Genomic DNA, 24,712 nt, shown 5'->3' on the forward strand with positions numbered 1-24,712 from the left:
TCTGTCAAGCTGTTACATGCAAAGTTGTGACATGTGACATCCTAGCCACTAACCTCAAAGTTCGGATTCAAACCTTTCAAGTTGGTTTATACGGTTAGTTAACTCACTAGTCGTTAAAAGTACACGTGTTCATGCATTACAAGTTACAAAACCGAAGAAAAATTAGTAAACCGGGCCAGGAAAAACAAACTGGTTACAAAACGAAGCGAGAAGCCGTTAAAATGCCTTGGATCTCTCTGGCGCGCACATATGCCATTAGTTTTGTTTCCTCTCTCTCTCTCTGACTACAAAGTAGCCATTCATTGTAAACCACTTTCTCCACATTTTCGATTTTTGTCAACGACCTTCCCAATCTCCAAAACTCTTTCTTGAAATACATTTCTTGATTTGATAAAGACAAACGATCTCAACGATGGCACGACATGATCCTAATCCATTTGCTGATGAAGAGATCAATCCTTTTGCGGTAAAAGACCTCTGTTTCTCGAAATACATAATCATTGACTGATCTTTCTGCAATCCTTACCCTTTTGATCTCTGACTTTATGATGTTGTAGAATTATACAAATGTTCCTGCTGCAAGCAACTCATATCTCAAGCCGCTTCCACCGGAACCTTATGATCGTGGTGCAACCGTTGATATCCCTTTGGATTCCGGCAAGGTACCAATACGTTCTGCATTCTGCCTTTCAGTTGTTTTCTCAAAATAATGAAACGGCGGATCTCATTTTGGCTGTTTCTGATTGAAGGATCTTCGAGCTAGAGAGATGGAACTCCAGGCTAAAGAGAACGAGTTGAAGCGGAAAGAGCAAGTAATTTTCTGGCTTCCATGTGACCTAAAGCTTACGAGACCTACAGTTTCCATGTGAAATTTATTGATTAGTCTTCTTCTTCTTGACATAACGCAGGAGCTTAAAAGAAGAGAAGATGCAATAGCGCGAAGTAGACAAGCTTCTATATCTGTTTTTTCTACATCTTGTAAGAGTTTTTTTTGTTTGTAGCTAACCTGATACGGTTGTTTTTGGCAGCTGGAGTTGTTATTGAGGAGAAGAATTGGCCCGAGTTTTTCCCTTTAATTCATAATGACATTCCAAATGAGATTCCGCTTCATTTACAGAAGATCCAATATGTCGCATTCACCACACTGTTAGGTAACGTAAATGCCACCTTAGACCGCTGCAACAAGTCCTGGATATGTCACAGACTAAAACTATTGTAATTATGCAGGATTAGTAGGATGTCTCTTGTGGAATTTTGTGGCAGTAACTGTAGCTTGGATCAAAGGAGAAGGTTACTACCTAAAATGATCAGATTCATATTAGCTATTACCTCTTGTCATGTTGACTCATGTGATCGTAATGTTATCAGGTCCCACTATATGGCTTATGTCAATCATCTACTTCATTGCTGGGGTCCCTGGGGCTTACGTCTTATGGTATCGTCCTCTTTACCGAGCTACCAGGTAAAAAACAGCTCTATTAGTAAAGTTCGGGATAGGATCTCTTAGATATTAAACATTAATACAATGTGTACACGTACCTATTGCAGAACTGATAGTGCCCTGAAGTTTGGAGCTTTTTTCTTCTTTTACGTGGTAAGTTAAATCGTATCCCCAATGGTAGATGTTTCTCTGCATCAGAGGTTTCTCAGGAAGCCATGAAAAAATACACTAAGCTTTTGATGTTTACACTGTCTTGCACTTTTCAGTTTCATATTGCATTCTGCGGCTTTGCTGCAGTAGCTCCACCAGTCATCTTTCAAGGAAAGTCTCTCACGTAAGAGTTTTCTGAATCAGCCTTTTTCTTTGAACTTCTTTACCCAATTCTCTTATATAAGACCTTTCCAGCCTCTGATGATATTCCGTCTGATTCCAAATATTGTTGATTTTGTGTACAGTGGTTTCTTGCCAGCACTTGAGCTTTTGACTACTAATGCTGCCGTTGGGGTAAGTATTACTTCTTCTCCTTTACAAGCACTTAACTTCAGCTTGCTTACGACAGTCTTACCAATGTTTTTTTCCTCACAGATAATGTACTTCATTGGAGCCGGGTTCTTCTGCATCGAAACACTCCTCAATATCTGGGTGATTCAGCAAGTGTATGCATACTTCCGAGGGAGTGGCAAAGCTGCAGAGATGAAGCGCGAAGCTGCAAAATCGACCTTGATGCGTGCACTATGAAGACAACACTCCTCACTGGAGAATGTATGAAATGGTGGCTTGAGGTCAAATCTTGATTTCTCTACACAAACCCCTTTTATCGCAAAGTTTAGACTGGCAATTTTCTTTTGGTTTGAATTACTTTGTAAAGACTAAATCAACTATATGGAGACCTCAAGAAAAAATTGTGCGACTCAAAACAATTTCTTCATGAGTCATAAAGCAAGATCTCTAGAAAGATATGAACCTTTATAGTTTTCTAATGAGCATCAATCCAGCTCTGTCCAATAGTCTTTGTGACTCCTCTTCTCACCATCAACCTACGAATCTTGAGTGCATCACCATGGCGACCTATCGACTTGTACATGTTACTCAGAAGCACATAGCTCATATGGTACTTTGGGTCCAACCCCATCATTCTCTTTGCAATCCGCTCTGCAATAGCCAAGGCATCCGCATCTGCAGCACAAGGACCAAGCAGAACACCCCACAGAGACGCATCATCTCTACACTCTGCTCTCTCCAACATATTCTCTGCTTCTTCAAACAAACCAGCACGGCCTAGAAGGTCAATCATGCAACTGTAATGCTCAGTACCTGGTTTGATCCCGTAACTCTCAGTCATCATCGCAAAGTAATTTCGTCCTTCCTCAACCAAACCCGTATGACTACATGCGGTGAGAACCGCGATAAAACTTATGTAGTCAGGCTTTATCCCCTTTTTGACCATATCATTGAAGAACCTGACAGCTTCTTCACCTCTTCCGTTCTGAGCCAGCGCAGATAGCATTGCGTTCCACGTTATCATATTCCTAATCGCCATCTTGGAGTACACACGAGTAGCAGAATCAACGCAACCAGATTTTCCATACAAGTCAACTAAAGCCGATTCCACAATCACATTATCACGACAGCCTCTCCTAACGTACTGGCCGTGAACCTCTTTCCCAAGTCTTACCGCTGCCAAACCAGCACACGCCTTAAGAACAGTCCCGAAACAGTAGAGATCTTTCTCCTCCATTTCCCTAAACATTTCAATAACTTTCTCGTGCTCTCCGTTCTGACAGTATCCACCAAGTAAAGCAGACCATGATACAGTGTTCTTCTTGGACATCCCATTGAACACTTGCCTAGCTTCCCGTACCGATCCGCATTTACCATACATATCTAAAAGACTACTCTCCACAACCACATTGCTACTTATCCCATTCGTAATAAGCTTCCCGTGAATCTCTTTCCCTCGCTTCACCCTCCTCAGATTACCACAGGCCGTCAAAACAGTCCCAAACGTAGACTCATCAGGCACCAACCCTTTCCCCCTATTCCCCAAGTAGAAAAGTCCCAAAGCTTCCTCGTACAAGTCGTTCTTAGAATACGCAGAGAGAACAGCTGTCCAACTAAAAACATCTGGTTCAGGCATTTCGTCGAATACACGGCGTGCATCAACCGGTTCTTGATTCACTCCATACATATACGCCAACGTGCTGGAGATAACATGGTTCCACTCGAACCCACGAGCGATGACAAGACAATGAAAGCACCTCCCTAGGCTAACGTCTCCGATCTCAGAGCAAGCCTTAACCGCCGCAGACAGCGTAAACGCGTTCGGCTCCAAACCAAAACTCACCACCATCTCAACGAACATCTCAAGCGCCTTGACGTGTTCTTTACCTCTGACGTATCCGGACATCATCGAACTCCACGAGATCGCGTCTTTGACGAACATCCCATCGAAAACTCTCCGCGTCTCCTTCATATCAGGTCCCAGCTTGAAGTAGAGAGCGAGCAAGCTGTTTCCAACGTAACGGTCCGTCTCTAAACCCGATTTGACGACGTGGGCGTGAAACTGAAGGCCCTGGGTGAAGGATAAGACTTTGGTGCATGTTTGAAGGAGAGTCGCGTAGAGATTCGGTTTCGCGGAGATTTCACACGAGAGCGTTGTGTTTAGGATCCGAATAGCGTCAGTGAGACGACCCGATTTACAGAGTTCATGGATCCGAGACTGTTTCGTCGGAGAAGAGGGTGAAACTAACGGCGTGAGACGTTGGCTGAAATGGCGCTTCAGTATGAGATTCATCGGAAACGCCACAATCACCGGTGAAGAAATGTATACTTATTATTATTTACTATTTAGGAATGTCATATTAACACTGTGAAACTATATAATATTATTCAAATTTAAAAAAACATTAAAGATCAAAAGTATAGTAACAGAAAAAGACAAAAAAAAAATGGAAAGATGGAAAAAGAGAGGAACGGAGGAACTAGGGGTGGGCGTTCGGGTACCCGTTCGGATTCGGATCGGGTATTTTGGATTTTCGGGTATTTCGGTATAGAGGTCTAGAACCCGTTTGGGTATTTCTGTACTTCGGGTCAGGTTCGGGTATTTTTAGTTCGGATTCGGTTATTTCGGATCGGGTTCGGATATTTTGATTTTGAAAAAAAAATTAAAATTTTCATTTCTCAAGTTTATTGTATTTAAAAATATAACTTTTAGTTAACTAATTTTTTATTTTTTAATAGATTGAATGGTTAATAGATTTAGACATAACATTTTAAAACTAAAAAGACACTAATTTAGTTATTTTTTTTTTAATTTTGGATATAACTTTTTGTTAATTTATGAAATAAAAAACTTGACATGCATTTTAAGTGAGTAGCAAATCATTTTTTCCGTAATTGTATGTATATCATATGAACTTAAATTATGTGTAGTATCAATATAAATATTTTATATAAAATGAGAGATATAAACTAGAAACATAAGGTTAATTATACATATGTTCGGTTATCTTCGGATATCCATTCGGGTTCGGGAATCCAATCTCTCCTTATTCAATACCCGTTCGGGTATTTTGCTACTTCGGTTCGGATTTCGGTTCGGTTTTTTCGGATCGGGTTCGGGTGCCACTTCGGATATCGGGTAAAGTGCCCACCCCTAGGAGGAAGGCTCTGCTCTTAAACCCTAACGTACCTCCGATAAGGCCGCGCGTCTTTACTCAACTCGTGCTCTCTCTTCTTACCATGGCTGGATTTGCCGTTAAACCCGTTAAGGAAGAAGAGGAGCTACCAGTTGAAACAGCTATCGATGAAGACCCCAAGGTGAAAACTTTCAAGGATTTCCCTTCCATTGATTCCTATCTGGATTTCGATTCCCTCAACTGGCTGGGGAGTAATAATACTAATATTGAGGAGTTTAGCTTAGACGATACGGACTTTGATTTCTTCGAGGAAGACATGGAGATTGGTCAAGAAGGTGTTACTGTTAGCGAGGAAACGCGTACGGTTATGTCCGAGTCGATTGAGGTAACGTCCAAGCTTTGTTGTGGAGTTTCTGGAGTGAGCTCGATTAGTTCTGAGTCGATGATTGATGTAAAGCCTCTGCTTTGTGGTGGCATGTCTGCAAATTTTGACGGGGTAGCTGAACCAGCTGTGAAAGAGGCAGAACCTGTTGTTTCTAAGGACTATGGGGCAATGGAAGATGAGAAGGGGGAAACTAGTTCTGCTGAGTCTGAGAGTGAAACCTCGAGCTCTTCTTCCAGCTCTAGTGCTAGTAGCAGCAGTGAAGAAGAAGAAGAGAGTGATGAGGATGAGAGTAATAAGGAAAAGAAGTTTGAGGATCAGATGGTGATGGGGAAAGAGGATGATATGGCAGAAGAACTTGAAGAGGGTGAGATACGGAGTGTAGATGAGGAGCATGAGGTTGAAGAAGATGATGTGAATGAGATGGTTGCTTGGAGCAATGATGAGGATGAGGACCTCGGTTGGCAAACAAATGAACCTATAAGGACAAAGAATGAGCTCAAGGTACCTATGCTTCAGCATTTCACATTTCATAATCATAGCATTTAGTGGTTGAGTTCTTTTTATTGTCTCTAAGCCTTTGTTAACTGTTTGCTAACTCCAAACCTTTTTTTTAACTTTTGCAGGAGCTTCCTCCAGTTCCACCTGTGGATGCCACTTTAGAACCACATCATGTCATGCTTCCTCTTGGAGTTGTTCTTTCGGTATGATAATATAAACTCTACCAGTCAATCCACTGGTAAACCTAAACCCTTGTGATTTCTGATATTCCAGGTAATGAGCACACAAGTAACAGTTGGGGGAATGGAAGAGCATAGTCCTTTGGCTGAAGGTTCCATCCTATGGATAACTGAAAGAAGAACGCCATTGGGGCTGGTGGATGAGATCTTTGGACAAGTTGAGTGCCCTCTCTACAGCGTGAGGTTCAATTCAGAGAACGAAGTGCCGGAGGGGGTTAGTGAAGGTACACCCGTCTCATACGTCGCTGATTACGCTCAACATATTCTCAATATCAAGAAACTGCAGAAGAAAGGTTACGATGCATCTGGAGATAACGACGAGGAGATATCAGAGCAGCTTGAGTTCTCAGATGATGAAAAAGAAGCACAATACAGAAAAACGCAGAAGATGGAAAAGAGAGGGATGATGAATGACCAAAAAGACGGTAACACAAGAAACAAGAAGAAGAAAAACAGTGATCTCCGAACGTCTACAAGCAATGACTCAAGGGAATGGACAGAGAACCGTGGGTCTAGTTCTTATCCTCAATCCGTTCTGATCCTCAAATGGGTGGTCCGGTTATTAATCATCAACCACGGCCTCGGATGGAGGGTTTTCCTCCAAACGGTGGAGGATGGAGGCCCCAGAGTAATCAGCAGTTCTCATGTCAGATGGCAATTCCCAATCTACCACCACCAATGCAGAGACCTATGATGGCAATGCAAAATCAAATGATGTTCCGACCACAGTTCAATGGTGGCCAGTTGCCAATGCCTGCTGGACCGGGTGGCTTAAATTTTTTTCAAGGACAGGCTACAGCGCCATGGCCTGCATTAGTTGGTCAGAACTGTTTCAAGCAACAGCCTTTTGGGATGGGTCGTGGTATTCAGCCACCGCAGTTCCCGATGAACCCTCAGTTCCAAATGCTGAACAACAGACCACAAGCTCCAGTGAACCCACAGTTCCCAATGCAACCGCAGTTTCCAGTGAACCCTCAGTTCCAAATGCGGAACAACAACAGGCCACAGTCTCCAGTGAACCCATATTTCCAAATGCAACCGCAGTTCCCAATGAACCCTCAGTTCCAAATGCGGAACAACAACAGGCCACAGTCTCCAGTGAACCCATATTTCCAAATGCAACCGCAGTTCCAAATGCTGAACAACAACAGATCACAGTCTCCAATGAACCCACGGTGCCAAATGCAACCACAGTCACAAGGTTGGAAGGGGCCACCATGGTCGTGGCAGAGATAGGGTAGGGGTCGGTTTGGACATGGGTGAGATCGTGGTTGGCAACAGTCTGGATGAAACTGTATCTGTGAAGCATTTTGATGTCTGTGAAAAGCATGTTTTATTTGGTTTTGTATGCCAAATTTTTGTGGTAAATTAAATTAACTTAGTTATGATTAATAATGAACAATGTTCAGTATCAAAATATCATTCAGACGAAAAGAAAAAATTCAATGAATCAAGGAATTGCAGAGGTGTAGAAATTTAGTTTAGATAGACAAACAAAGACTAGCTTTTGGAGGACAAAGAGATAAATTGCGAGGATATTGGGCTTTTCTAGGCCGAATAACGACATTTTACAACAGGAAAAGAAAAAATAACCGCCGTTGCCGGGCATCGAACCCGGGTCACCCGCGTGACAGGCGGGAATACTTACCACTATACTACAACGACTTTGTTGTTAACAAAATTTACAAGTCTGAACAAAGCTTTAAAAAGCTGTTATCTTTGGTTTAAAACGCGGGAACTTACGTAATTAGTGGCTTTCCTTTGAAGCAAACACCCAAAAAGGTCCATCATCTCCATGTCATCCTCGTACGCTTCGAACTACACTAAACTGATCACTCTCACTAAACAACTAAGCTCTTACGCTAACCAAGGAAGCCATGAGCAAGCTCTCAACCTCTTTCGCCAAATGCAATCTTCTTTCGCCTTACCTCTCGACGCACACGTCTTCTCACTCGCCCTCAAATCCTGCGCTGCAGCCTTCCGTCCTCTCCTCGGCGCATCCATCCACGCCCACGCCCTCAAATCGAACTTTCTCTCCAACCCATTCGTGGGATCCGCGCTGCTCGATATGTATGGTAAATGCGTCTCTGTTTCTCACGCTCGCAAACTGTTCGACGAAAGTCCTCAGAGAAACGCTGTTGTTTGGAACGCGATGATTTCACATTACACGCATTGTGGGAACATCAAGGAAGCGGTTGAGTTGTATGAGGCGATGGATGTTATGCCAAATGAGTCTTCTTTCAATGCTATTATAAAGGGTTTAGTGAGTACAGAGGATGGGTCTTATAAAGCAATTGGATTCTATAGGAAGATGATTGAGTTTAGATTCAAGCCTACTTTGATTACTCTTCTTGCGTTAGTATCAGCTTGTTCTGTCATCGGGGCGTTTCGGTTGATAAAAGAGATTCATTCATATGCTTTTAGGAATCTTATTGAGCCGCACCCGCAGTTGAAAAGCGGGTTAGTAGAGGCGTATGGGAGGTGTGGAAGCATTGATTATGTGCAGTTGGTGTTTGAGAGCATGGTTGATAGGGATGTGGTTGCTTGGAGCAGCTTGGTGTCTGCTTATGCGCTTCACGGTGACGCTGATTCTGCTCTCAGAGCATTTCGAGAAATGGAATCTGCTAAAGTACGACCTGATGACATAGCGTTTTTGAACGTGCTGAAGGCATGTAGTCACGCTGGGTTAGCTGATGAGGCGATTGGTTACTTTAAGAGGATGCAGGATGGTTATGGTTTGCGTGCAAGCAAGGACCATTACTCGTGTTTGGTGGATGTCTTAAGCAGAGTGGGGAGGTTTGAAGAAGCTTACAAAGTGATTCAAGCTATGCCTGAGAAGCCAACGGCTAAGACATGGGGGGCTCTGCTTGGAGCGTGTAGGAACTACGGGGAGGTTGAGCTTGCGGAGATTGCTGCAAAGGAACTCTGGAAGATAGAGCCGGAGAATCCAGCGAATTATGTGTTGTTGGGGAAGATATATATGAGTGTTGGAAGACAAGAAGAGGCAGAGAGGCTTAGAATGGAGATGAGAGATAGAGGAGTGAAGGTTTCACCTGGTAGTAGTTGGTGCTTGTTCAAGGATTAATATTTTTAAATTTTTTTAATGAGGAAATTGTAAAACTAAGAACCAATAACTCTAGATTTAAAATTTCTTAATTGAGATATTTTAAATGTAATAACCAATAACATTTCAATCATTGAATAACAAGGGATTATAAAAAATCTATAAAATTAATTTTAAATCCACTATTGAATAACACCAAACTACCTTAGTGAATTCACAAATCGTTTTTGTTTTCTCTTTTCCTTTTCAACACATACTGCCCTTCAGAAAAAAAAAAACTATAACAAAATGAAATAAGGACCATATAACATAATAAATATTATCACCCAAAAATCATCCACAAGAAAGCGTAATGCGACACATTAGCCTCGCCATTCGTTGCATTGTGTAGTGGGCCTAGTCTTCTGTGGGCCGGCCTTAAGCGGGCACGGCGTCTGTATAGGCGGAACCATGCAGTTATACTGCAAACACAGCGAGCTGCTCGCCGGGATTTCCGCCGCCGGACTAATCTGTATTCCAGTCAGGAAGTTATGCTGAAGATACAGCGTCTGTATGCTCGCTGATAACAGCCTCTCCACGAAGATCGCCGGGACTTCTCCGGTGAACCGATTGCTGTTCAGGTAGAGATTCTCAACGCTTGAGAGAAGCGGAGATATCTGACCGGAGAATCTATTGTAGCTGAGATCCACAGTTGGAATATTTACTTGATCCGCCGGTTGAATCAATCCGTAGAAGAAGTTGCGTTGTAATTGGAAAGGCCAAGATTCGACCGGGAATTGTGCCGGTTAGCCGGTTTAAGCTGAGATCAAGGTAGTTAAGCTGGTTTAATCGAAGTAAAACCTGGTCCACGGGTCCGGTTAACTGGTTCCATGCAAGTGAGAGGTACTGCAGAGACGGAGGGAAAGACGCGGGAGAGAGTGAGCCGGTGAAGCTGTTGCGTTTGAGATCGATTCGGGTCAGGGTCTGTGAGAGAAACGGAGGGATCGATCCGGTTAAGTGATTGTGGCAGAGAATCAAATTGGAGAGCTCCGGTAAAGATCCGACCGCCGGCGGAATTGTTCCGGTGAGCTGATTGTAGCTCAAATCGAGTGTTCTGAGACGGCGAACTTCGCCGAGGCTCGCCGGAATCTCGCCGGAGATGAAATTCCGGCTGATAGCGAGGAAACGGAGGTCTTTTAACTGAGAGATCGTCGCCGGTAAAGCGCCCATGATTCTGCCGGGGACAATGGAGAGCTCCGTGAGAGCAGAGAGTTTGCCTAACGCCGGGTTGATTCGACCGGATAAACCGGGTGACCCGGCTCTGGGATCACCGAGGTTGAGGGAAACGACTCTGTCTCCGTCACAGTAGACGCCGGCGAAGCCGCAGGGATCAGAGGTGAAGTCCCAAGACCGGAAGAAGTTGGAACCTGGCAAATCATCCAGAGATTTACGAATCGCTTGCAGAGCCAAGAAATCAACAGGGTCGAGAATAGCCTCCGCTAAGAATCCGAATCCAAGTAGAAGCAGTAAACACCAAAGCAACTGTGTAAATCTCATCTTCTTCTTCTTCTAAAGTAGCTGTTTCAGCTTCAAGAAACAGAGACTATGATTTATATATGAATAACAAGAGAAAAATTGAGAAAGTTCTGATCATATTCGCAGACCATAAGGTCATGAATATATACAAAGCAATGCGATATTGGAGAGGAATGTAACGTGATACGATACTCTAATTATAGTAAATGCGTTACAGAATAGGAAATAGGAAACGGAGATATGCTTGGTATCTCGTCAATAATATAAGAAATGGAAGTACAGAGACAATCTGTAAAGTGGGTTTATTTTCTGATTTCTCGTGAGAGAGGGGAGGCAAGTGAAGCTGTGTGGTGGGAAACAGAGGTATTCTCGTGGGAGCTTCCGTGAGAGGCTTTAATGGAGGATGATTATCAAACGATTAAAAAGGTTTTTCGAGGGAAGAGAAAGAGTAATCAAAGTGGCTTGAGGAGGAAGCCAAAACGAGAGGTGAAATATTCTTCTTCCTCTTTACTCGTTTTCTCCTTTTTTTTTTGTTTTGTTTGATGGCTTGTCATAGAAGACGATATGAAATTAATAGAATCCGACAAAAAGAAAGAAAGAATGCTAAATTAAGAAAGGTTTAGCATTTGGGTTGTGTCAGTGAATTGAAACAGACAGCAGGTTCGGTGCCAAAAGGTCGGTCTGGTCACGTGACTTGTGTGTGCGTTCAGTTCTACAGTCTCGAGTGACAGCTTGGACGAGCCAGAATACCGTGACACGTCAATTTGTGGTTCGATCATTACTTTTTTCATTTTTTTGTACTAGTACCATCATTACATATTTTGATTATATTTTTATCGATTTGTATACATCCAAGGATGTGGTTTTATACGGCAAAATTAGCGTGACAGTTTGATTCTTATAAATACATTTAACAAAATAGTAGTGTTTTAATTTTATAAGAAATATGGTTAATGGTCAATGTAACCACACATGAGCTTTTAGTCAAAAAGTAAATAGTCCTCAAATTTTAAAATGTGTGTTGTATAGTTAAACTAAAATAATTGGTAAAAGTTGGAAAATTTTATTTTCTATTCTTTCAAGTAAATTTGGTAAAAAGGTAAAAACAGAGATATAACTTGTATTTCTATTTTTCTTACTCATTGTGGTTATGACAACAACCTGTTGTTTGCTGTGTTTGTATGTAAAATGAGAAAACGTTTGAATGGAAAAGAGCTTGGACCACAAGTCTTAACAACACAAACATATGCATGAGATGGTCAACATTTGTAATACTTGCCAAATTTTGTCATTTGTAATTAAATCTTGGCTGTAAATTGTATAATACATTTTATTGTGTAAAAGTAAATGTTTTTTCATTATTCGTTGTAAGAGACTAGGGTAGTGGTCCTAGTGGACCAAATTTAGGATTATGAAAAAGGAAATTTGGCTTTTCTTTTTGCAAGAAAGCCAAGGCAAGAAGTTCCAATCACAAAGAACACACACAAAAGTCTAGCCCTAGAAGAATAACATGGTCCAAGCACGTGAAGATTAACACACTCATTTTGGGACTCTGTGTTTGTTTGGTTTGTGGTCGAATACTCTCACCAAACGCGGCAATATAACTACTAGTAAGTGTAACTCGAAAAGATTTGATTTGACTTTTGAACCGGTTCGGTTTTCTTCACGTCCTCCTAAATCGTAATAAGAATCTTATCGAAATTAAAATCGATAATTTTTTTTTTTTGAAAATATATCCATGCCTTGAATTTGTGTTCATAGGTCTCTTTCACTTCACACACTCTTTTTTTTTTTTATAAAAAACGCATGGCTTCACATTTGATTGCACTTATGTTTTGCATGTAACTTCTTTTTCATTGCTAGTTTGAGGTTGGGGCGTCATGTTTAATACACACCTAACAAAACATGACCAATGTATTATCAATCTTTTGTCACAATCATGTCCTATAATCCCAATCGCAATAACTAACCATGTGCATAATAGAGAGAGTGCAGTATTCACTATATAGACAAATCATTGTTGATTAATACATACGTGACCAGATCTTCTAGTACCCTTTTGCTTTACGGCTTGAACCCACAATGGTCGATGAGATCCACAACGATGTTAACAATCTAAGTCATTATGGTCAGAACAAAGCTGGTTTGAAATGTATGAGACTGTAGATTTTGGATGGGGTAAACCGGTTTATGCAGGACCAATAGACTTGAGGTCTACGCTACAGGTTTGAGTGTTGTTGCCTCAAGGAGGAGTCGAATCTGGTGTCACTCGGCTTCTATCTTATATGATTGATTGTACGTAAATAAGCCAATGATGGATGCTACACAAAAAGGCATATTATAACATGATCTTATTAAAATTTTGGAATTTTATATGTAAGCATTTTTTTCCAGTAATATCAGTGGATCTTATTACAACAACTGTTAAAATCATGTTTTACAGAAGTCTTTTATCCTGTTATATATGATTAACATATGTTTATAAATATGTTACACGTCTCTGTCGAATGAGCAACATAAAAAACTCAAGCTCTTTGATGACAGTTCAAATGAGGGATTCACTTTTTTCTCTTTTCCCGTCTTCTTTCAGCTTCATTCTCCGAAACCACAACGTGAAACTCTGAACCAAGCATGTCGTGAGTGTCGATATTCTTTGAGTTACTGAAGTTAACAGTCTCCATGATCACTTCTAGTGTCACCGTGAAGCCAAGGTTAGATAAGACGCGTATCGCATTCCCCATTCCCCATTCTGCATATGCTTTGTGGAGTCTCGAGAGGAGTATGGCTTGCTCTTTGGTGGAAGAGGACGAGATCATCTCATCGTCCTTGTGATTATCCATCATCCCAGGATCTCTGACTTGGACCCGTATGAAACCATTGAAGCCGATAATCAACTTCATATGCTCCGTAGATCAACTTCATATACTCCCTAAATCAATGGACAAACCACAATAAAATTGTTATTGTAGAGAAACGAAGACAAAAAAGGTTCAAAACCTCTCTAATCATCATTATATGTTAGTTAATGATACAAATATCCATTAAAACTATGTTGTCATTTTTTTTGAATTTTTTTAAAAATCTATGTGTTATTTTAAAATTTCTAACCAAATTCTACATTTGTATTAATGTATTCTAAATTCTCTTTCATGGTACATGGCATTGTTCTATTTTTACCAATTAGTTTATTAAAACTTCATATGCTCCTAAATCAGTAGACAAACCACAATAAAATTGTTATTGTAGAGAAACGAAGACAAAAAATGTTCAAAACCTCTCTAACTATCATCATATATTAGTTAATGATACAAATATGCATTAAAACAATGTTATCATTTTTTTTGAATTTTTCTCAAAATCTTTGTGTAATCCCTACAAATTATTCAGTTTTTCAATAAATGGTTAATATAATGAAGTCTATAATCTTTAGTGTTATTTTAAAATTTATAACCAAATTCTACATTTGTATTAATGTATTTTAAACTTACTTTCATGGTACATGGGCATCGTTCTATTTTTTTATCAATTAATTTAGTAAAACTTCATATGCTCCCTAAATTAGTGGACAAACCACAATAAAATCGTTATTGTAGAGAAGCGGAGACAAAAAAGGTTCAAAACCTCTCTAACTATCATCATATATTAGTCAATGATACAAATATGCATTAAAACAATGTTGTCATTTTTTTGAATTTTTTCTCAAAATCTATATGTAACCCCTACAAATTATTCAGTTTTTCAATAAATGGTTAATATATTGAAGTACATAATCTTTAGTGTTATTTTAAAATTTCTAACCAAATTCTACATTTGTATTAATGTATTCTAAATTTTTTTTCATGGTATATGGATATCGATATTTTTTTTATCAATTTATTTAATAAAATTTTATATGTTCCTTAAATCAATGGATAAATCTCAATAAAATGTTATTATAGAGAAACGGAGACAATAAAGATTTCAAATCTCTCTAACCGTTATTATAGGTTATTTCATGATACAAGTATCTCTTAAAACAATATTGATAGAAATCTGTGTTAGATAAATGTCCATTTTAAAAATGTTTTTTTAGATAATGCTGAGAAACTGACGTTTCTCCTTGTGCTCTATATACGAAAAGCTTCAAGTGTTGTTGCGATCTCTCAATTTGTGACGTCAATTCAATTCGCATCCTTGACGCTCCAAATCATTCGCTCCACCGATCAGATTGATTGAAAACCCCCGAAGATCTGAGCTTTGAGCTATGAATTTCTTCAAATCCGTCTTCTCCGACGACCCAGATCCTCCGGAAACCGAATCCGAATCAGATTCACCGAAACACAGCGAAGAAGAACACGAAGATCCAGATCAATCAAATCCAGAACACGAAGACGACGACAACAGCGGATGGAGCTTCGGCGGTCTGATGAAAACCATAGCCGACAGATCCGAGTCCGTGATCGAAACCTACCGGCGAGATCTACAAGAGTTCGGGACAGGTCTGAAGAAGGAGATCGAAGTCGCGCAGGGATCGCTCGGCACCGTCGGACACGCCATCGACGAGCTTGGCAACACCGTGATTAAAGGCACGGCTGAGATCATCGCTCAAGGCAAAGAAGCGATCTTGGCCGCCGGTAACGAATCTGATTCTTCTGATAACACTAGTAGCGGTACTAGCTTGGGCCGTCGTGATAGCTTTAGCTCGAAGCCGTATAGTCGTTTCGATGCCCAGGTTCGGGCCGTTCAGGGAGATCTCGGCACTTACAGCGAAGAGCCTGAGGATTCGGATGATTACAAGAAGTGGGAGTCTGAGTTTTCTCTGGGAGAGAAAGGTGAGGAGATGGAGAGCTTGTTGGAGGGGAATGGAGATATGAGAGGAGTGTATAAGAGGGTTGTCCCTAGTGTTGTTGATCATGAGACGTTTTGGTTTAGGTATTTCTATAAGGTTCATAAGCTCAAGCAAGCTGAAGACTTGAGGGCTAATCTTGTGAAACGAGCTATTTCTTTGGATGATGAGGAGGAGTTGAGCTGGGATATTGATGATGAGGAAGAGAGCAGCGAGGTAGTTACCAAAGATGTTTCAAGGTTGAAACTTGAAGGGAATGATGATATGGGTAGTGGAGATGTGAGCAAGACTGCGAAAGATGAAGTGACAGTGTCTGAAGTTAGCAATGTTGGTCTGAAGACAGACACAGATTCTGCAGAGAAGAAGGAAACTGATGATGAACAAGTTCCAGAATCCAAACCAGTTGTCGATGCTGCAAAACAAGTAGTTGATGCTATTACTCCTCCTCCTGCTGCATCTGAGGAGGCTCCAATCGAAGTTTCGGTCAAACCAGAAGCTGTTCCCAAATCCGAAGAGAGTGCTCCATCACAAGACTCAGCAGCTAAACCAGATGGTGCAGCTTCTTCATCAGCTCAAGAAGAGGATTTGGGATGGGACGAGATTGAGGATATGAGCAGCATCGATGGTAAGGAAGCGAGTCGTTCAAGTGGTGGAAGTCCAAACAGGGCTGAGCTGCGGAAACGCCTGAGTGCTGCAGAGGAAGATGAAGACTTAAGTTGGGACATTGAAGATGATGACGACGAAGAAACATCACCATCAACAAAAGCTTAATGTAGTCTACAAGACGGTGTTTGTGTTTTTTTTTTTATTTCCCTCCTACTTGATCATATCATCATTCTGTTGTTTTCTCCTTTCACGTTCTGTTTTATTTGATTTGAAAATCATATGCTATAAAATTTGATTTGAACTTAGTGTTCCAATTCAACTGAAATACTTTAATCTATGATCTGCAACGAGAATCATTTCATAAACAAATAAAAATGGCGGTAACGGAGGCCCAATAGTAAATTATGGGCTTACGGGTCGGGTAAAAAGGATTCGGGGTCGATTCAATATTGACCCAAAGATCATTAGGGTATACTCAGTACTACGCTCGAGAGGAAGTTGTAAAGTCTCTCAACTCTTCGCAAAGTTGTTGAATAACGAGCAGAGGGAGGGAGGGAGGAAGGAATCTGCGGAGGAGAAAATAATGGTAAAGTTGTATGCTTTCTTCTATTCCAGTGATTGGATTTCGAAATTTGATCTAACAAAGATCTCTTCTTTCTTCGAGCCAATGGCTTTTAGGGGTATTGATTTGGTTATCTTGTATGGGGGCAGTTGTTCTTTTCTTACTTCAAGGATTTGGTTGGACAAGAAGTGACGGTTGAGCTGAAGAACGATTTGGCAATCAGAGGGACTCTTCATTCGGTTGATCAGTACCTCAATATCAAGCTCGAGAACACTCGGGTTGTTGATCAGGACAAGTTCCCTCACATGGTAAAATTAAAAAGCTCCGTGAATTGTTCTTTTAGTTGTTTATCTGCTAAATGGAATCCTGTAGTTGTTATACTTCATTAGGTTTGATCAGGAAACGCTTGCTCTTGCTCTTCTTCCTTGTTGATGAATTTGAAAGCTTAAAGCTTGGCTCTTAAACATGTGTTTAACCCATCAACCTTTCTTAGATCTTCCCCACTTACGTTTTCTGTGAGATTTGTTTTTTTATTAGTAATGCCTTCTCTGTGGGTTGACATGTTTTATCGAATTTATGCTAGTATATACTGCAGTTTGTGTAGCCACTGAGAATTGTCAAGTCTCCTCATAAGTAGAATGTCTTTGCAATTTGTTTGTGGAATGATACTCAAAGTTTTTACCTTGGTATTTGTAGCTTTGGCATTCAGTTTGAATCATCTCAAGGAGTAATTTTGCTTGCATTTTTTTCTCTGCTTGAATTGTGCAGCTTTCGGTGAGAAACTGTTTCATCAGAGGATCAGTGGTGAGGTACGTGCAGTTACCTCCTGATGGAGTCGATGTTGATCTACTTCATGATGCTGCTAGAAGAGAAGCTCGAGGTGCTTGATGATTCCTCCAACACCTCAATTGTATCTCCAATCTTAATCTCTTTATTAACAAGACTTGCTTCTTCTTTTTTCCATTTTCATGTAATCCCTTGATATGTAATGAATCTTGTTCTGTTATCTCTATCAAAGAATTATCTGTTCTCAACATTACAAACCCCAAGCATCCGTAGTTTATCGACTTTGCACCGGTAATGATGACTAATTTGAAACCTTGTATTAGAACCGGTAATGATGACTAATTTGAGGAGATATATAGTCAGATTACGTTTTGGATACAAGATAAAAAAGGCAATAAATGTTGTTAGTGTACCATTACAGATATTGAGGAAAGTCATTACTGAAAATATGATTACATAAAAATATTCAACAAAGATCATAAAACTTGACTTCTAAGCAGTGGTTTCAAAAAGGGTACAACTGTACGGCTTCATCTCATACACTACCAGTTCATCCTCTGTTACAACGGTCTCTCCTTCAACAGAGAAAAACCCCGGGAAAGGAAGAGATGTGTCCACCAATCGCCTCCATTTGCTTCTTCCTTCGGGTAGCGTAGGTAATGTTACCTTCTCAGGATGATCACTTGCATTGAATCCTACGAACATATCATTGTTCTTTGGCTCAGTTGTTTCTTCCTCTGACTCTGCTCTGATCCTCAATGCCAAGAATCTGGAATCAGTGTCTTCCCAGTTCGGTGTTGTTTGGTCATTTGCATACCAAACAATGTTCTCAGGTCTCAAAAACTTACTCCTTTGAAACACATCGCTTCTCCTTGCTCTAACTGAAGTCATGAAAGAGATGAACTGAGTGATCTGTGCACCGAAACCAGAAGCTAACATGTTCCAGTCAAATGGTTTCCTTGATTCTAACAAAGGCGAGCCATTTGTAGAGACTCCACATTCATCTCCCATGTTGAGCACAGGGATTCCAACTGAAATGTACTGTATAAACAAGAAGTTGCGGATCTGTTTCAGCCTTGTCTGAAGAACAGCTGACTTGTTTGTCTCTCCTTCTTCGCCACAGTTCCAGCTAAGCTCTGACGCTAGCTCAGGGCCACTGAAACTGACCAAGTCAACGAGAGAGAGTCCTGAGTTTCTTGAAATGTAATTGAAGGAGAAAGCTGGACCTCTTCCATCAGTGAATATGTCGCCACTTCCACAAACTCTTGTAGCCAGGTCGCTAAGAATGCCTCTTCCCCTCACAAAGTTCCTTACATCTCGACAGTATCTTGTGTTGAGTTCCGCCCATCGTTTCCAGTGAGGGAACAGTACTTCCTTTGGCATCTTCATGTCATGTGGATCCCAGCAATCAGCAATCAGTTTTGTCCTTGCTAGCTGTGGATCAAAAGATATTGCTTCAACCAAGGGAGGTCGAGAAAGTTGTTCACCGTGGACGCCTCTCAAGAGAGAAGAAGCATTGATGAAACAAAACCCATCTACATGAAACTCTGTTACCCAATAACGCAGGCTCTCCAGTATCAGCTGCTGGACAACAGGATAGTTACAGTTCAAGTAACTTTTAGAATCCTTTCCATTGTAATAATAGGAACTGTCGTCAATCCCTTGAAGAGCTCCAGACTCAGCAGTATGTGTAAAAACTACTTCGAGAAGTACCTCAATCCCCTCACTGTGCAGTCTCTTTACCATCCCTTTCATCGAGTTAACTGCGGATTCATGGCCATATATGTCCATCGGAGAAAAGAAATGAAATGGAAAGTAAGGACCCTTTTGCTCGGAGAACGAAAAGATTGGCTCCAAGAGGACAGCGTTGGTTCCAAGGGCTTTCAGGTGGTTTACTTTCTCAGCTACACCAGAAAATGTCCCTGCTACATTAGTTGGCAGCTTGGAGGATTTGTGCTGTGTGAAACCCTTTACATTAAACCGGTAAACAATGAGTTTCTCCAGTGGTATGTTTGGAGACACATCTCTTCCCCAATCAAAAGAAGAGTTTTTGGATATACTTCCAAGAAACTTCGGAGAGATGGTTTTCTCAATGACTCTGGCATACGGATCCAAAACAATACTCTCAGCTTCATCATCTTCAGAGTTAGTAGATTCCTTGCAACGGTACCCATATCTCACAAAACCCCATGTTTTATCAACTGAAGCATGCCAGACATCACCTGTTCGGTTGACATAAGGATCAAGATCAAGCTCCAACGCAGGTCTATCGGTAGTGCTATCATCATACAAGCACAACACCAAACTCTTAGAGTTTCTTGAAAAGAATGCGAAATTCCACGAGCCACCACCATCTGGTCCGGATGAAAGGCCTAATGGCAGTGGATGACCAGCAGTAAAACCAACAGGAGCACAGAAGTTTGTGTCCCTGTGAGTCAGCATTTCCAGATCATTTGCTGACACTAACTTGAGCCGAAACGATAGGTAGAAAGGAGATTCTTTCCCGTCAAATTCTAGCTCTAGCATTGACTCAGACAATGATCTTTTCAGAAAGGGAGTTTGTGAGTCTTGATCAGAGTTTTCGAAATCCAGAGGCAAGAAACAGGAAGAATCAGACCTGTAGACACCCCAAACCATCACCAGACTACTCTTGTTGTCAGCACCATTTGGTTCCAGCGATGAGACATAAACCATGATACTGTACTTTTCTCTCTTCTTTTCAACTTTAACTTTAACAAGAGCACCAGACTTGGTCCTGAATAGATAGGATGCTACCTTCTTCAGGTCATGGACCTTAGCACCTCTCGTAGACACATGTTCCTCCTTCAGCTCGACAGAAGTTTTTGAAGCACAGATCTTACTCAACCCATAACTTCCCAAATCCCTGTAGATATGTTTTCTTGTAACTATTAGCGTCTCAGATCCACGTTTAGTCTTGTTCTTACCAGTTAAGAAACTGGCAGAAGGAAACCTCCATGTTTCAGTGATGCCATTGTTTATTAGACAAGAAGATCTGATCCCAGCTGATGGTGACCAAGCAGCCATTTATTGAGAAAAAAAAGACAGAAAGCTTCTCTCTTTATCCCTTAAACTTTAGCAGTCAAGGCAATAAATATCCCTGAAATCACAAGTAGAACAACAAACCTCTTATGTTATTATTGCTAACAAGGCAGATCAAACACCAAAGCTCTCTATGAAGGGATGAAGGAAAGAAAACAGAAAGCAAATCACAATCTGGTTTTAAAAAGAATTTCACAAACGAGCTACATCCCAGAGTTGAATTAGAAGCTTAGCATATCAATGATCTTACTGAAACAAAAGCTCCAACCAATTGATAATATGAGATTCAGTTATAAAGTCTCTACCTTCTAATCAGATTCTAGCAGAATGAGCTCGAAACAGCTAAACCGTCAACTCAAAACTAAAATTACAGCAAAGTTTCCTCCTTTTTTCACATGGGCATTTCAAATTCTAGCACATTGAGGCAGTAGAATCAACATTAACAAGAAGAAGTCTCAGGTTCAAGATAAATCTAAACACGTTAAGGAATAAAGGGGAGACGGGAAAGCGTAAAGAAGAGACAAACATCTTTTAAGAAAAAGTCGAGAGCTTACTGTCGCATAAGCATCATCACCGACATCGAAGCAGAACACGAGCTTCTAAAAGGATGAGATTTTTCATAGTGACAGAAACATAGATACTATATCTGAGAATACCCATCATCTGATCCTGAGATTGAGTGTGTGTACGTCAGTTTATGATTTGATTTTTCTTGGGGTGAAAATGAAATAAAGGTTTTTGTCTTATTCATTTTTGAAGTTTTAATGGCTTTAACTAAGTCTTCTGTGCGGTTTATTTTTAACATAGTAACATTATAGATGATGACTATTTATATTATGTTTAGAAGTTAAACCAAATTAATAATACATTACATAAGTTATTTGTCATTCAATCATATTTTACTATATGGACCATTTTCAATTGTATTTGTGTATAAGTATATTTATTTAGTTTATATATGGTTTACAATAGTTTGTCAAATATATGTTATCTGTTTCAAAGTAAGTTATATAAAACAATCACCTAAAACATTTTAAAAAAGAATTGTGCATCTGAAAATTATACTAAAATTAAAGTTGAGAATTTTAATTGCAAAATTAAAAATTTAGTTAGTATAATTATGCATCAATTATTAAATTTCATCAATGCAAATTTAAATTATCAACTATAAATTTATTTTGGATATTTTGAAATAAATGTATCCTTAGTACATTATACTCATATTCAAATTAGTTAGCATGTATTTATCCTCATAAAAAAAACTTAATACACCTATGTCTATCAAAAATTAAGAACGTAACTATAAGTATATCATTAGCTAGTAGGATCTCTAATCTAACAATTAGTTTGCTTGAACTAGCTCATTCTTATGTATTAAAATCTTCTATTTGCTTAATACTGAACAGTGGATACAATAAATGTTATTATTGCCTTGCTCATCAATTGTTATGTATTTTGTTTGGACAAGCCAAACTCTTTCTTGCGTTGGTAGATATATTATTAGAACAAGACTAGTTGATTTTGTGGACAAACTATAATATTTAATTTATTTCTTGGATTTAGATTAGCATGCATTGTGAGTTTATTCAAAAGGAGTGTTAGATTAAAGGTCCCTAGATTAAAATACAAAATTTTCAAACCGTGGAATTTTCGAATTAGATGCTGACAAGAGATAATAATAAAGATGATTATCCTAATTATTAAAGAAACGTCTGTGGACGTGTCGGAACAAGAAATGATGTACTAATTTATAGAAACTCCCCAAAACAAAAATTATTAACTATGAAAATCAATTAATAATCGAATAAAAAAAAGTAGAAGTCAAAAAGTCAAGAAAGGCACCCACCCAGCTGGCTTTGCGTCACCTACCTTTGCTTCTATTACCATCCACGGTGTCTCTCGGTTACTGCTGATCACGTATGAATCATTAGCCAATTGAGTAGCACTAAGCACAACACTAACTCAGATACTTTTAAAAAGCATCAAGTAAAATTCGGTAAAATATGGCATCCGAATGTGCTTTAGCTTGAGTCCTATTATTAAATCTAAACTCATCTAAAACAAAAACCCAAAAGAAAAGCTGAATTTGTGTCACTTTCACATAAAGAGATGCGAAATCACGTAACGATATATGTCATATCATATTGAATATATCAAAGTCAATAACGTCACACCATCACATTATCCAATTATTCAAATTTGCCGACACTCAACCCCAAAATCTTCCACTATAAATACCACACAGATCAACCTTCTTCTTCAATTCAATTCAAACCATCATCATCTACAATGGCGTCTTCACCTTTCATCTCCCTTCTTCTTCTCTTGATCATCTCACTATCATCATCCTCATTTGCTCAACCATCATTCCGACCAAAAGCTCTTGTTCTCCCTGTCACCAAAGACCAAACCACCCTCCAGTACACCACTGTCATCAACCAGCGCACTCCTCTAGTCCCCGCCTCCGTTGTCTTCGACCTCGGTGGTCGTAATCTCTGGGTCGACTGCGACAGAGGTTACCTCTCCTCCACTTACACCTCCCCTCGCTGCCGCTCCGCCGTGTGCTCACGTGCCGGCTCAGACGGCTGCAGCCAGTGCTTCTCTCCTCCGAGACCCGGCTGTAACAACAACACATGCAGCGGAACTCCCGACAACACCGTCACCAGAACCGCGACTTCCGGCGAAATCGCTACAGACGTAGTGTCTATCCAGTCCACCAACGGATCCAACCCGGGTCGGGTGGTTCAAATCCCAGACTTGGTTTTCGTTTGCGGGGCAACGTTTCTGCTCCAAGGACTCGCTAGCGGAACCGTCGGTATGGCTGGGATGGGACGCCACAACATCGGTTTACCGTCTCAGTTCTCCGCCGCGTTTAGCTTTAACCGGAAGTTCGCCGTCTGTCTCACTTCCGGTAGAGGCGTCGCCTTCTTCGGCAACGGACCTTACGTGTTCCTCCCCGGGATTCCGATCTCCACCGTCGCCACCACGCCCTTGCTCATCAACCCGGTGAGCACTGCGTCTGCGTTTCCATCAGGGGAGAAGTCCTCCGAGTACTTCATCGGCGTGACTGCGATCAAAATCGACGAGAAGACAGTTCCGATCAACGCGACGCTCTTGAAAATCGACGGGACCACCGGAGTCGGAGGAACCAAGATCAGCACGGTGAATCCGTACACGGTGTTGGAGACGTCGATATACAACGCATTCACGTCGGCATACGTCAGAGAAGCCGCGGGGAGGAACATCACTCGAGTTGCTTCGGTGGCTCCCTTCGGCGCGTGTTTCAGCACGGAGAACGTCGGAGTAACGCGTCTCGGATATGCTGTGCCGGAGATTCAGCTTGTGCTTCACAGCAACGACGTTGTTTGGAGGATCTTCGGAGCTAACTCGATGGTCAGCGTCAGTGATGACGTCATCTGTTTGGGTTTCGTGGATGGAGGAGTCGACGCGCGAACCTCTGTGGTAATCGGAGGGTACCAGTTGGAAGATAATTTGATTGAATTCGATTTGGCGAGTAACAGATTTGGGTTTAGTTCCACATTACTGGGCCGTCGCACTAATTGTGCCAACTTCAATTTCACTTCCACTGCATAATTAATTCTATTTGATCATATATTCTTAAAAATAAAGGTTTTCTTCGGTGGCAATGTTTGATATGGTTAATAAGGGGCCTATGAATAATTTGTAGGCAAATTTTCTTACTTTATTTGAATAATGTTGTAATGTTTGAATATAATATACACTTAGATTTTGAATAATGTTGTAATGTTTGAATATTAGTAATATACATACAATATAGTTGTTGTTAATTTATCTGTGATTCTGTAAGTGTTTACAGAATTTTATTAACTGAGAATTCTATTAAAACGGGCTTAGAGCATGATTATTGCAAGGACTAATTGCAAAGTCCTTACAATAAAAAAATGTTATTTTGTGGTTAAGGACAATAGTTAAGGACAATTGTCAATAATTAGATTATTGGTAGGACTTTCTAAAGTTTCTTAGCTAAATAATTATTTATTTAAGTAAGTAATGACATATAAAAGGAAAATTTAAAATAAAACATATAAAACATTATTAAAACTGAAAATAT

General features: G+C 40.4%; 9 protein-coding genes, 1 non-coding gene and 1 pseudogene across 10 annotated transcripts; 6 read left to right on the forward strand and 5 right to left on the reverse strand.

The window, feature by feature from the left end:
- Positions 1-309: 309 nt before the first annotated feature.
- Positions 310-2,179, forward strand: LOC106397814 (secretory carrier-associated membrane protein 2). The gene is made up of 11 exons (XM_013838440.3): positions 310-466; positions 558-662; positions 750-812; positions 909-942; positions 1,029-1,151; positions 1,228-1,290; positions 1,369-1,462; positions 1,549-1,594; positions 1,708-1,775; positions 1,897-1,945; positions 2,027-2,179. The coding sequence occupies exons 1-11, from the start codon at positions 413-415 to the stop codon at positions 2,177-2,179; spliced, it is 852 nt and encodes a 283-aa protein (XP_013693894.1). The 5' UTR covers positions 310-412.
- A 161-nt stretch (positions 2,180-2,340) lies between these two features.
- On the reverse strand, positions 2,341-4,268 carry LOC106397813 (pentatricopeptide repeat-containing protein At1g03540). Its single transcript, XM_013838438.3, has one exon. It carries the CDS (start codon positions 4,233-4,235, stop codon positions 2,418-2,420), a length of 1,818 nt encoding a protein of 605 aa, XP_013693892.2. The 5' UTR covers positions 4,236-4,268; the 3' UTR covers positions 2,341-2,417.
- A 900-nt stretch (positions 4,269-5,168) lies between these two features.
- On the forward strand, positions 5,169-7,730 carry LOC125577219 (annotated as a pseudogene).
- A 64-nt stretch (positions 7,731-7,794) lies between these two features.
- On the reverse strand, positions 7,795-7,866 carry TRNAD-GUC. Its single transcript has one exon. It is a non-coding gene; the product is annotated as a tRNA-Asp (tRNA).
- A 75-nt stretch (positions 7,867-7,941) lies between these two features.
- Positions 7,942-9,559, forward strand: LOC125577220 (putative pentatricopeptide repeat-containing protein At1g03510). The gene has a single exon (XM_048738376.1). The coding sequence runs from the start codon at positions 7,997-7,999 to the stop codon at positions 9,284-9,286; it is 1,290 nt and encodes a 429-aa protein (XP_048594333.1). The 5' UTR covers positions 7,942-7,996; the 3' UTR covers positions 9,287-9,559.
- Positions 9,420-10,801, reverse strand: LOC106397792 (LRR receptor-like serine/threonine-protein kinase ERL1). The gene is given in 2 exon segments (XM_013838420.3): positions 9,420-10,015; positions 10,017-10,801. Coding segments are annotated over 2 exon segments (1,173 nt in total). The 3' UTR covers positions 9,420-9,627.
- A 2,537-nt stretch (positions 10,802-13,338) lies between these two features.
- Positions 13,339-13,680, reverse strand: LOC125576982 (exosome complex component RRP4 homolog). The gene has a single exon (XM_048737549.1). It carries the CDS (start codon positions 13,678-13,680, stop codon positions 13,339-13,341), a length of 342 nt encoding a protein of 113 aa, XP_048593506.1.
- Positions 13,681-14,841: 1,161 nt separating this feature from the next.
- LOC106401224 (BSD domain-containing protein 1) lies at positions 14,842-16,516 on the forward strand. The gene has a single exon (XM_013841695.3). The coding sequence runs from the start codon at positions 15,024-15,026 to the stop codon at positions 16,374-16,376; it is 1,353 nt and encodes a 450-aa protein (XP_013697149.2). The 5' UTR covers positions 14,842-15,023; the 3' UTR covers positions 16,377-16,516.
- A 140-nt stretch (positions 16,517-16,656) lies between these two features.
- LOC106401226 (sm-like protein LSM2) lies at positions 16,657-17,809 on the forward strand. The gene is made up of 3 exons (XM_013841696.3): positions 16,657-16,797; positions 16,923-17,081; positions 17,542-17,809. Exons 1-3 carry the CDS (start codon positions 16,795-16,797, stop codon positions 17,659-17,661), a joined length of 282 nt encoding a protein of 93 aa, XP_013697150.1. The 5' UTR covers positions 16,657-16,794; the 3' UTR covers positions 17,662-17,809.
- Positions 17,810-17,891: 82 nt separating this feature from the next.
- Positions 17,892-21,354, reverse strand: LOC106399928 (isoamylase 2, chloroplastic-like). The gene is made up of 2 exons (XM_013840369.3): positions 21,174-21,354; positions 17,892-20,677 (listed from the first exon to the last, which is right to left on the reverse strand). Exon 2 carries the CDS (start codon positions 20,602-20,604, stop codon positions 18,052-18,054), a length of 2,553 nt encoding a protein of 850 aa, XP_013695823.2. The 5' UTR covers positions 20,605-20,677; positions 21,174-21,354; the 3' UTR covers positions 17,892-18,051.
- A 1,519-nt stretch (positions 21,355-22,873) lies between these two features.
- On the forward strand, positions 22,874-24,428 carry LOC106397211 (probable aspartic proteinase GIP2). The gene has a single exon (XM_013837792.3). The coding sequence runs from the start codon at positions 22,909-22,911 to the stop codon at positions 24,211-24,213; it is 1,305 nt and encodes a 434-aa protein (XP_013693246.2). The 5' UTR covers positions 22,874-22,908; the 3' UTR covers positions 24,214-24,428.
- Positions 24,429-24,712: the final 284 nt, after the last annotated feature.

Source organism: Brassica napus, chromosome A8, assembly GCF_020379485.1.
Source record: "Brassica napus cultivar Da-Ae chromosome A8, Da-Ae, whole genome shotgun sequence".
Classification (NCBI taxonomy): Eukaryota; Viridiplantae; Streptophyta; class Magnoliopsida; order Brassicales; family Brassicaceae; genus Brassica; species Brassica napus.